The sequence below is a fragment of the Otolemur garnettii genome, unplaced genomic scaffold (genome assembly GCF_000181295.1).
Source record: "Otolemur garnettii isolate 467f Iridium unplaced genomic scaffold, OtoGar3 scaffold00007, whole genome shotgun sequence".
NCBI lineage: Eukaryota > Metazoa > Chordata > Mammalia > Primates > Galagidae > Otolemur > Otolemur garnettii.
The window spans coordinates 19111761-19123843 of NW_003852402.1; the positions used below are offsets into that span (position 1 = coordinate 19111761).

Sequence of the window (12083 nt, forward strand, 5' to 3'; positions counted from 1 at the left end):
AATAGACAACTGGCTCGGCACCAGTAGCACAGTGGTTATGGCGCCAGCCATATACATGAGGCTGGTGGGTTCAAACCTGGCCTGGGCCAGCTAAAGCAACAATGACAACTGCAACAACAACAAAAAAATAGCCGGGCGTTGTGGCAGGCACCTGTAGTCTCAGCTACTTGGGAGGCTGAGGCAAGAGAATCACTTAAGCCCAAGAGTTGCTATGAGCTGTGATGCCATGGCACTCTACCAATGGAGACATAGTGAGACTGTGTCTCAAAAAGAAAAAACAACCAAAAAAATATAGACAACTATTTTAAATCATACACGAATCTTATGGACACTCTATATAAATAGGTATCTTCTAAAATTAGCCTTGAACTAAATGCCCTTCCCTCTTTGACATGAGAATCTATCCGGAGCAATGTGGACTGATCCCTTCATGATACTAGAAACAAATTCTTCTAGAGAACATAGCACATTCTGGAACTTGGGTGTTAATGAGTGCCAAGTGAGTTGTATCAAGTAGGTGCTACTATTATTACTTTTTTTTTTCCTGAGACAGAGCCTCACTTTATTGCTCCAGGTTAGAAGACCATGGTGTCAGATCACAATAACCTTATACTCTTATGCTCAAGCAATCCTCCTGCCTGAGCCTCCCAAGTAGCTGGGACCACAGGAGCCCACCACAAGGACTGGCTAGTGTTTCCATTTTTAGTAGAGATAGGAGTCTGGTCTTGCTCAGGCTGGTCTTGAACTCCTCAACTCAAGCAATCCTCCCACTTTAGCCTCCGAGAGTGCCGGGATTTACAGGTGAGCCACCAGGCCTGCTGCATGGTGTAGATGCTGTTACTAACCTATGGAGGAGCACAGTAACTTGTCCAAAGTTACTTTGATCAAGTAACAGTCAAACAGCCGGAGCACACAACAGAACAGCAGCCTACCCTAGGCTGTCTGCGCCAGGCTCTTACTCTTAGCCATGCCTTGTTCCCTCCCAGTGCCATTAGCCAATTCTGTAAATATTCAAGGATACAAAGTGAGATCACAAATTCTGTGAAACAAAGGATTTCCTGAAGGCAGCAGAAGGGTACTGGAGAAGGGCTGGAATCACAACCCAAGTCAATGAACAATGAACTGTTGACAGAATCAGTTAACAATTAAAGAGAGGAAAACCGACAAGGTTTATGAAAGAGGACCATTGGACACAAATTATCTTATTGGAATTAAAACAATATTTACTAAGTACCTAAAATGTGTCAGACACTGTCACAAATGCTGTGTTTACAGCAGTGAACAAACCCCAAATCACTACCCTAGTGGAATAGATAGTTTGTGTAACAGACAATAAACAAGATTAATATCCTTATATATAGATTAAGAAAGCCACTGGGAAAAACTGAAGTCTTCAGACATCTTTGCAAAAATGGACCATTTCACATCCCCTTTCAAAAGCTAAATGTGATTCACGGGAAACGTGGTGCTAAACCATTTGTAGACAACCTGCTTCTGTGTCGGGGTTTGGGACGCAGCAGAGCAGCTCACTTATGGCAATCTATTGAAAGTCAGTCCTTGACATGAGTTTTTTTTTGAGATAGAGTCTTATTAAGTTGCCCTTAGTAGAGTGCCATAGTGTCACAGCTCACAGCAACCTTCAACTCTTAAGGCTTAAGCGATTCTCTTGATTGGGCCTCCCAAGTAGCTAGGACTACAGGCGCCCGCCACAATGTCCAGCTATTTTTTTTGTTATAGTTGTCATTGTTATTTGGCAGGCCCGGCTGCATTCGAACCCACCAGCCCCGGTGTATGTGGCCGGTGCCCTAGCCACTGAGCAACAAGCACCGAGCCGACATAAGGGCTTTTAAAAAACAAACAGAAGAAGAAGAAAAAAAAATTTTTTAAGCCAAATGTGAAATAAAAGACAATGTGATACGGCCATAAAACTATATTGAAAAAGGTATGAATATCCTTTTAAAAATCAGTATCTGAATCATTTTTGTCCATTATAAGAATTAGCACATAGTTGTGATTATAACCTCAATTTTATGATTGTTAGCTAAATACAAGTTAAAATACTTATTTCCTAATTTTCAGTTTCTTTTTTTTTTGAGACAGAGCCTCAAGCTGTCCCCCTGGGTAGAGTGCTGTGGCATCACAACTCACAGCAACCTCCAAATCCTGGGCTAAAGCGAGTCTCCTGCCTCTGCCTCCCAAGTAGCTAAAACCACAGGCACCCTCCACAATGCCTGGCTATTTTTTTTGGTTGCAGCCATCATTGTTGTTTGGCGGGCTCAGGCTGGATTCGAACCCACCACCTTAGGTATATGTGGCTGGTGCCTTACCCAGTTGAGCCACAGGCGCTGAATCTTCAGTTTCATTTTTGAACTTGAAGACCCGACCAAATTTCTTTTGTTTGCTATGCAATGTTGGCCCCCCCCTTTATAGTGGCTTAATTCTAGGTGACCCAGTTTTCTGCAACCAGCTACTGAGCAGAGACTGTAGTCATGAGTGGGAACAGGGGTGACCAAAGACCACAATCTGCCCAGCTATTGTGGGCAGAGGGCAATAAACTATTTTTGCACAATAAGTGAGGCAAGAGTTAGTAAAAGGCAAAGCCAGGTTTTATTTTATTTTTTGAGACAGAGTCTCACTATGTCACCCTTGGTAGAGTGCCATAGTATCACAGTTCACAGCAACCTCAAACTCTTGGGCTTAAACGATTCTCTTGCATCAGCCTCCCAAGTAGCTGGGACTAATGGCGCCCACCACAGTGCCCAGCTACTTTTTTTGTTGTTGTCGTCATTGTTGTTTAGCAGGCCCGGACCAGGTTCGAACCCACTAGCCTGGGTGTATATGGGCAGCACCGTAATCACTGTGCTACGGGTGCCCAGCCCAAAGCCAGGGTTAAGAATTTACTTTAAGGGGGCGGCACCTGTGGCTCAAAAGGGTAGGGTGCCAGCCCCATATGCCGGAGGTGGCGGGTTCAAACACAGCCCCAGCCCCCCCCAAAAAAAATTTACTTTAAGGGCAGCGCCTGTGGCTCAGTGGGTAAGGCGCTGGCCCCATATATCGAGGGTGGCAGGTTCGAACCCAGCCCTGGCCAAACGGCAACAAAAAAATATCCAGGCGTTGTAGCTCAAGTGGGTAGGGCGCCAGCCCCATCTACCGAGGTTGGCAGGTTCCAACCCAGCTCCAGCCAAACTGTAACAAAAAAATATCCGGGCATTATGGAGGGCGCCTGTAGTCCCAGCTACTTAGGAGGCTGAGGCAGGAGAATCACATAAGCCCAGGAGTTAGAGGTTACTAGGAGCTGTGACGCCATGGCACTCTGCTGACGGCAATAAAGTGAGACTCTGTCTCTAAAAAAAAAAAAAAAGGAAAAAAAAGTATAGGATCCTGAGGAAGGAAGGTCACTTGAGGCCAGGAGTTCAAGACCAGCCTGAGCAACATAGCAAGACCCCACCTCTATAAAAATAGAAAAATTAGCCAGTAGGGTGGCAGGTGCCTGTGGTCCCAGCTACCTGAGAAGATGAGGTAGGAGGAACGTTTGAGCCCAACAGTTTGAAGTTGCAGTGAGATGATTATACCACTTCACTCTAGCCTGGGCAATAGGAAAAAGAGAGAGAGAGAGAAAGTAAATGGTCCCAGAATATTGTGGATTCCCCACACATATGCACAAGAAGAAGACAGAAGGGACTGGTCTACCAGCTGGACTAAGTTAATAAGTGGAGTAAGTTAGCCTGAGGGATTTGATTACAAAGGAAACGTAAGAAACTGTAACAAGTTCAGCAGGGCTGTGTGTGCTTGAGAATGTGGGTGTGGCTTTGTACAAATTTAAACTAATCTTTTGAGGTTAATTTTTATTTGCCCTTTGACATCCTTGTGTTAATGGTTTCAAAATATAGAAATATCCCTTTAGGCTCTTGCAAGTCATTAAGTGTAGTGGCCATTTGAATCCTGCTTTTTTTTTTTTTTAAGAGAAATTTTATGTAGGAAGAACAAAGTGAAAGCTTAGAGTATTTCCAAAGACAGAAGTTGAGTGAGACTCCTAAGTTTTTAATTTGATTTTCTGATAGGAAACCCATTCACTGAACTAAAACATAAATACATACAAAAAGGTATTCTTTAAGGGTTAGGCATGGTGGCTCATGCCTGTATTCCTAGCACTCTGGGAGCCGGAGGCAGGTGGATTGCTTGAGCTCAGGAGTTCAAGAGCACCCTAAACAAGAGTGAGACCCTGTCTCTACTAAAAATAGAAAAACTAGTTGGGCGTTGTGGTGGGCGCATATAGTCCCAGCTTCTTGGGTGGCTGAGGCAGGAGGCACTCTTGAGCCCAAGAGTTTGAGGTTGCTGTGAGCTATGATGCCACAGCACTCTACCCTCTACTGAGGACAACAGAGTAAGAGTCTGTTTCATTAAAAAAAGAAAATTTTACATTTCTATGATCAGTGTATGAGAGAGCCTACGTCCCAAAGTCTCACCAGTAGTGTTAATCATACAGGTGGGTTTCTGCTAATCCAGAAAATGAAAACTGGCATTGGGGAGTTTTAATTTGAAATTTTATTCCTATTCCTGAACTTGAGCATCTTTCAACATATCCAAGAGCCATTTGCTTATTTATTCAATAGGGTGGCAGGTGCCTGTGGTCCTAGCTGTTGTTGTTTAGCAGGCCCAGGCCAGGTTACAAGGAGAAGATATCTGGTAAGGAAGCTGATTTTGAATGTCATAATGGGGAGAAAACCTTCTTAAGGTTCCAGGTTTTAGTTAAAAGTGTTCAGCTGTTTTAAAAACATCAGATTATCAGATTGGTTGAACAATATTAGAATGTCAAAAGGGGACTCATTCTGAGAACTCCCAAATCACTAATCAAGCACCAAACTGAATGGCTTTATCAAGCTTTCCCCAAAGGGATCTTCCCTGGCCTGCCTTGGGGTAAGTAGTGAGTGTCCAAGAAATATTCATTCAACAAAGATGGAGAACTGGTGCAGGGGCACTCTGGGAGGCTGAGGCAGGTGTGAGGCCCTGTTACTACTAAAAATAGAAAAACTGGGGCGGCACCTAAGGCTCAGTGGGTAGGGTGCTGGCCCCACATACCTAGGGTGGAGGGTTCAAACCCCGGCCAAACTGCAACAAAAAAATTAGCCGGGAAAAAATAAATTAGCCGGGCCTTGTGGCAGGCGCCTATAGTCCCAGCTACTCAGGAGGTTGAGGCAAGAGAATCACCTAAGCCCAAGAACTGGAGTTTGCTGTGAACTGTGATGCCACAGCACTCTACTGAGGGCAACTGAAAAAAAAATAATAAATAAATAAATAAAATAGAAAAACTAGCCAGGCGCTGTGGTGGGTACCTGTGGTCCCAGCTACTTGAGAGGCTGAGGCCAAAGAATTGCTTAAGCCCAAGAGTTTGAGGTTGCTATGAGCTGTGATGTCATAGCACTCTACTCAGGGCAACAACTTGAGACTCTGTCTCAAAAATAATAAATAAATAAAATAAGGAAATTAAATCACGTGGTTTGTTAGAAGGTGATAGGTGGGATGGTGAATAAAAAAACTAGATGTGGGGAATCAGGAGTGGTCAGACCCAATTTTAAAAAAGGTGATTCAGGCTAGGAGCCCGTAGCACAGTGAGTAGGACACCAGCCACATACACTGAGGCCAGCAGGTTCAAGCCCAGCCCAGGCCTGCTAAACAATGACAACTGCAACCAAAAAATAGCCAGGTGTTGTAGTGGGCACCTGTAGTGCCAGCTACTTGGGAGGTTGAGGCAAGAGAATCGCTTAAGCCCAAGTTTGAGGCTGCTGTGAGCTGTGACACCACAGCACTCTATGAAGGGTGGCAAAGTGAGACTGTCTCAATAATAAATAAATAAAAAGGGTGCTCGGGGCAAGTCTCACAGAGATGATGATATATGAACAAAGGAAAAAAGGGAGAAAGCCTGGTGATATTTGGAGGAAGAGCATTCTGGCAGAGGGAACAGTCAATGCAAAGGCCTGGAGGAGGAGGCCTGACGTGTTTAAGACACAGGAAGGAGGCCAGCAAGGCTGGAGGAGAGCACGAGGAGTAGTGGGGGCATTAAGGTTATAGGTTATAAAGCAGAACATTTCTGGCCTGTGGATGACTATGGAGTTACTCCTGTCACTTCTCCTGTATAGTTCTATATACACCTTGGCTCTTGCCAAGTGACTTAGTTTTCTTGAAAAGGCAGGGGCAGGGCAGTGCCTGTGGCTCAAGTAGTAGGGCACCAGCCCCATATACCAGGGATGGTGGGTTCAAATCAGGCCCCAGCCAAAACTGCAAAAAATAAAAGAAAAGGCAGGGGCAATCCCATGCTCCAGGGGCTCCAGTAAGCAAACGACTCCAAACCCCAGCACATACAAACAATCAGTGCGTGTAGGTTGAGGACTTTTGGCAACACAGGGACAATGGCATGCCTTTTTTTTGCTATTAATTCTCCTTTTCCTGAATGCTCCCTTTCCTGGTCAAATATTAAACACCCTTCCCTAGAGCGTCTGTAATTTAAGCATCTCACATGTCCTTCACCTCGTCAGCTTATTCCCCATTTCTGAATGGCTGCCATTTCAAGTTCACCTTGGGGCCCTGTTAACCACAACTACCTCTGACACTTCCACAGAGACTCAAACCTTGCCCCTATTAGCTTGGCAAATGAGTTACATATTATGTGTCTCTGACCTCTAGATCCAGGATAAACAGTTACTATTTTATCAATAAAAAGCATTGCAGGGCGGAGCCTGTGGCTCAAAGGAATAGGGCGCCAGCCCCATATGCTGGAGGTGGTGGGTTCAAATCCAGCCCCGGCCAAAAACTGCAAAAAAAAAAAAAAGCATTGCAGGGGCAGGACATGGTGCTTCACCCTACAATCCTAGCACTCTGGGAGGCTGAGATGGGAGGATCCCTTGAGTTAGGAGTTCAAGATCAGTCTGAGCAAGAGTGAGAACCCCCCCCCACCCCTGCATTACTAAAGAGAAAAAATGAGCATTATGTCAGAATAAGAAAAACAGAAAAAATTAATCAAGCGTTGTGTCAGGCACCTGTAGTCTCAGCTACTCAGCAGCTGAGGCAGGATTGATGAAACCCAGGAGTTGGAGGTTGCTGTGAGCTAGGCTGATGCCAGTGCAGTCTAGCCCAGGGCAACAGAGTTAAGACTAGCTTAAAAAAAAAAAAAAGGCTCTCCGGGGCATGTGGCCGCTCAAAGCTGGTGCAGGTGGCCAAAGCCACATAATGTCTATAGTTCGTTCATCTCATTAGGACAGCAATGCAAAAAACTGCTAAAGCGAGAGTGACCAGGCCGTTCTGGATCCCTGTTCATTGAAGTATTTTAAGAAGCGGAAAACCTACTTTGCTCACGATGCTCTTGAGCAGTGCCCAGTTGGGGATATGGTGTTTCTCAAAGCTTTACCTGTTCCACGAACGAAGCATGTGAAACATGAACTGGCTGAGATCGTTTTCCAAGTTGGAAGAGTCATAGATCCAGTGACAGGGAAACCCTGGGCAGGAACTACCAACCCAGAGAGTCCAGTTTGGAAACAAACCACCTGGCCAAAAATCTAGAAGTCACTATCTCTTTCTCCCAGTGAAGGAGAATCATAAGAAACCAAAGGGAAAAATTTACATGTTTGCTTTATGGAAAAAAAATTTTTCTAAGTTTCATCATAAACCGTCCAGTTTCTCGTGTAGTGTTTACGAAGTAGCCAAAAGTAAATGAAGTAAAGGGCCTGTTACAATTTGTCCTTAGATTTACGGCGACATTTCAAATCTTCTTTTCAGGGGACTTACTTTCACACTGCACCAAGTATGCCTCACACTCTGCTCCATACTTTTGTGAGCTCATTGTTTTAGAAGGTATAGTGGTTTTCTTTTTTTCATTCAAAAAATGTTTCCTAAGCCTTTTTTTTTTTGCAGTTTTTGGCCAGAGCTCAGGTTTAAACCTGCCACCTCCAGCATATGAGGCCAGCGCCCTACCCCTTTGAGCCACAGGCGTCACCCTCCCTGAGCCTTTATTCTGAGGCAAGAAAGCCTTTTGGAGGGTGGTGCCTGTGGCTCAAAGGAGTAAGGCGCCAGCCCCATAAGCCGGAGGTGGCGGGTTCAAACCCAGCCCTGGCCAAAAACTGCAAAAAAAAGAAAGCCTTTTGGTATAAACAGATAAGGCCACATTAAGTGAATATTTTTGATGGTATGTATTCAAAATAAATTTAAATATTTTGTCTGATTTCACCAATTCAATAGGAAAAAAAAAGCAGTTCTTTCCTTTCTCACACCCTGCTTCATAAACGAAGGGAGCCGGACAACTACACTTGGGGCTGCAAGGTGTCACGAGAGACCAAGCCCAGGGCTCTGCAGAGGCACGAGCCCGGATAGGAAAGTGTCTATCTCTATTAGCATGGGCAGACCTACCCCAGTTACTGCAGGTTTGCTTCTGTGCACTAGTCTACCTATCACTTTCTGCCTGTGTCTTTTTTTTTTAGAGACAGAGTCTCATTTTATCGCCCTCGGTAGAGTGCTGTAGCATCACAGCTCACAGCAACCTCCAACTCTTGGACTTAGGTGATTCTCTTGCCTCAGCCTCCTCAGTAGCTGGGACTACGGGCACCCGCCACAACCCTATTTTTTTGTTGCAATTTGGGCGGGGCAGTTTGAACCCGCCACCTTCAGTATACGGGGCCAGTGCCCTACCCACTGAGCCACAGGCACTGCCCTCTGCCTGTGTCTGTTAAACTCTAGTCCCCTCTTTCCTCACCTTTGTTTTTCCTTCCTCGCCAGAAAAACAAAAAATGATAACAACAACAACAAAAAACCAAATAGAACATTGCTCACCAGACAGACACACTCTATCTTAAAGGCATTAACAAACCTTGGGTGTCACTGATCTGATCATCCCCTCACCAACCAATGCAGTACTAGAGGGATCACACCACTTAGATAAGGATGGGATTTTTTTTTTTTTTCAGTTTTTGGCCAGGTCTGGGTTTGAATCTGCCACCTCCAGCATATGGGGCTGGTGCCCTACCCCTTTGAGCCACAGGTACCGCCCAGGATGGAATTTTTCCTGGGTAGAGAGTGCCCTGGTGATACCAGAACTTCTCTCTTCAGCAGGTCCTCGGTCTCAGGGATTCAAATAACGAACCCACGATCCACAGATCAATGGCAGGATAGGATTGTTATTAGTTAGGAAAGGGGCTCGGCACCTGTGGCTTAAGTGGCCAAGATGCCAGCCACATACACCTAAGGTAGCGGGTTCGAATCCAGCCTGGGCCCACCAAAACAATGACAGCTGCAACCAAAATTAGCCAGGTGTTGTGGCAGGCGCCTGTGGTCCCAGCTACTTGGAAGGCAGAGGCAGGAGACTCACTTGAGCCCAGGAGTTGGAGGTTGCTGTGAGCTGTGATGCTACAGCACTCTAACAAGGGGGATAGCTTGAGGCTCTGTATCCAAAAAAAAAAAAATAGTTAGGAAAGGAATACAGAAGTAAAAAGCACCAAAGCTTCTGGAAGGGGGAAAGAACTGAACTGAGGAGTCTCTATGTAAGCTCTTTTATCTAGGGGTCTTAAGTCTAGAGGATTACACGTGGCTGGCAGTTGGTAGAGGCAAAAACATCTTTTAAGTTAATGATATATTAACAAATGAATGAATGTAGTTCCTCCTTCACTAAGGCAAGGTTATCAGGTCCTTTACAGTCAAATCCACCACAGGCTGCTTTGCTCAAGATCTTATCAGAGTCCAGAGGGTGTGTCCCGAAGAAGGCAGTCTGCTTGTGCCGGGAAATGGGGTTCTAACCTCTGAGCTCACCTGGACCTTGAGAATGGGGGGGGGGGGCTTTCTGTCTAGCCCTGAGTGGTTGAATCCTGTATCACTGGCGTCATCATAGTTCACTGCAACCTCAAACTCTTGGGCTCAAGAGATTCTCTTGCCAGGCGGCGCCTGTGGCTCAAAGGAGTAGGGTGCTGGCCCCATATGCTGGAGGTAGAGGGTTCAAACACAGCCCTGGCCAAAAAAAAACTGCAAAAAAAAAAAAAGAGAGAGAGAGAGAGAGATTCTCCTCTTCAGTAGGTGGGACTACAAGTACATTCCACCATGCTAGGTTGGTTTTTTTTTTTTTTTCTTTCTTAGAGATGGAGTCTTGCTGTTGCTCAGGCTGGTCTTGAGGTCTTGAGCTCAAGCAGTCCACAGGGTGGCATTATTCTAATGTTGACAGCACAGAGCTGGGAGCTATATAAAAAGATCAGCCTGGGTGGCACCTGTGGCTTAGTGAGTAGGGCACCAGTCCCATATACCTAGGGTGGCAGGTTCGAACCTGCTCCGGCCAAACTGTGACAAAAAAATAGCCGGGCGCTGTGGTGGGCACCAGTAGTCCCAGCTACTCAGGAGGCTGAGGCAAGAGAATCGCCTAACCCCAGGAGTTGGAGGTTGTTGTGAGCTGTGATGCCATGGCAATCCACCGAGGGCAATAAAGTGAGACTGTCTCTAAAATAAATAAATAAATAATTAAAAATTTTTAAAAGGACCAGCCTGGCTCAGTGCCTGTGGCTCAAGCGGCTAAGGCACTGGCCACGTACACCTGAGCTGGTGGGTTCGAATCCAGCCTGGCTCACCAAACAACAATGACCGCTGCAACCCAAAAAAAGCCAGGCATTGTAGCGGGTGCCTGTGGTCCGAGCCGCTTGGGAGGCAGAGGCAGGAGAATTGCTTGAGCCCAGGAGTTGGAGGTTGCTGTGAGCTATGATGCCATAGCACTCTACTCAGGGCAACAGCTTGAGGCTCTGTCTCAAAATAAATAAATAAAATAGGACCAGTCATTGTCACTGGCACTGATGACACGACCCTCAGGAAAGGTGGAGGCCAAAACACAGGAAAAATAAATTGGTCAAATAACACAAGATGATGTCACAAGTTTAGGAGTGCAGTCGCCAGAGAGGTCTTGGGCAGCCTAGACCAGACTCCCAAGGACCAGGAGAGAAGTGTTGCTTTTCACAGGGTACAGATCTGGGTGTGAATTCTGCTTCTGCCATGTACTACTGTGACATCCGTGTCATGTAGTTGATATTCTGTCATCTGTTGTAAACCTCCATTTCCTTGCATGACACATAAGCCTAGACATCTGCTTCAAAGCATGCTGGGAGGCAAAAGTGAAGTAGCGACCTGTTTAGAGAAAACCTGGGTCTACCTCTTATCCAATCTATCGGGACTGTCTTCCTTTGTTCATTTGTTTTTGAGACAGAATCTGCCTCTGTTGCCCTATGAGCGAGATTTTGTCTCAAAAACAAACAAAGCAAGATGCTATGAGCTGTGATTCAGTAGGTACAGAGCCACTGAATCACAGCTCACAGCAACCTCAAACTCTTGGGCTCAAGTTATTCTCTTGCCTCGGCCTCCCTAGTAGCTGGGACTACAGGCGCCGGCCACCATGCCCAGCTAGTTTTCAGCAGAGAAAGTAGACTTGCTCAAGCGAGTCTCCAACTCCTGACCTCAGGCGATCCACTCTCTACAGGCAAGAGCCACGCGCAGCCTCCATCCTTGCGTCAGTGTTGCCAAACAGGAATCCTCCCGAGATTCTGTCCTGTACCCAGCCTGGGAGTTCTACCATCTGTCCCAAACCCTCTAGTGCCACTCTGCTCGCTTTCAGAGTAAAGGCAGAACTGCTCAGCGCTGTACCCGGACCCCCTTACCTCCCGGGCAATAGGGGGCACCCCTCCTGGTGGTCAGACCAGTACCCGGGCTGTAGCGGGCACCTCTCCTGGTGGCCAGACCTCGGTCGCACTGCTGGACGCCCCCTGATGGGTGCGGACACCTGCCCTCCCCGTCGGCGGCGCGCCCACCCTGCCTCTCACCTGATGTAGGGGAGAAAGGGGTTGACGTGCCCGGACAGCACGGCGACCACGTAGGAGATGATGAAGGCGGCGGACGACCAGGTCACCAGGAGGAAGGGGACGAAGGCCATTCCCCTCAGGAAGCACAGCATCGCGCCGCCGCCGCGAGGGCGCTGCGCTCGGCGGGGCCGGGCGCCGGTTGCTCCGGGCTGCCTGGAGGCGGGGGCCGCGCACTCGTCGGCGGCCACGGCGCGGACAGCCACGGGCGGCGGGACG

At 46.9% G+C, this 12083-nt stretch overlaps 1 protein-coding gene across 1 annotated transcript in view; it reads right to left on the reverse strand.

The window, feature by feature from the left end:
• The window catches only part of DRAM1 (DNA damage regulated autophagy modulator 1), a 46794-nt gene extending 34761 nt beyond the window's left edge, over positions 1-12033 (reverse strand). The window contains exon 1 of the mRNA XM_003783302.3: positions 11829-12033. Coding sequence (XP_003783350.1) covers positions 11829-11959 — 131 coding nt within the window. The 5' untranslated portion in view covers positions 11960-12033. The remainder of the gene's footprint in view (positions 1-11828) is intronic.
• Positions 12034-12083: the final 50 nt, after the last annotated feature.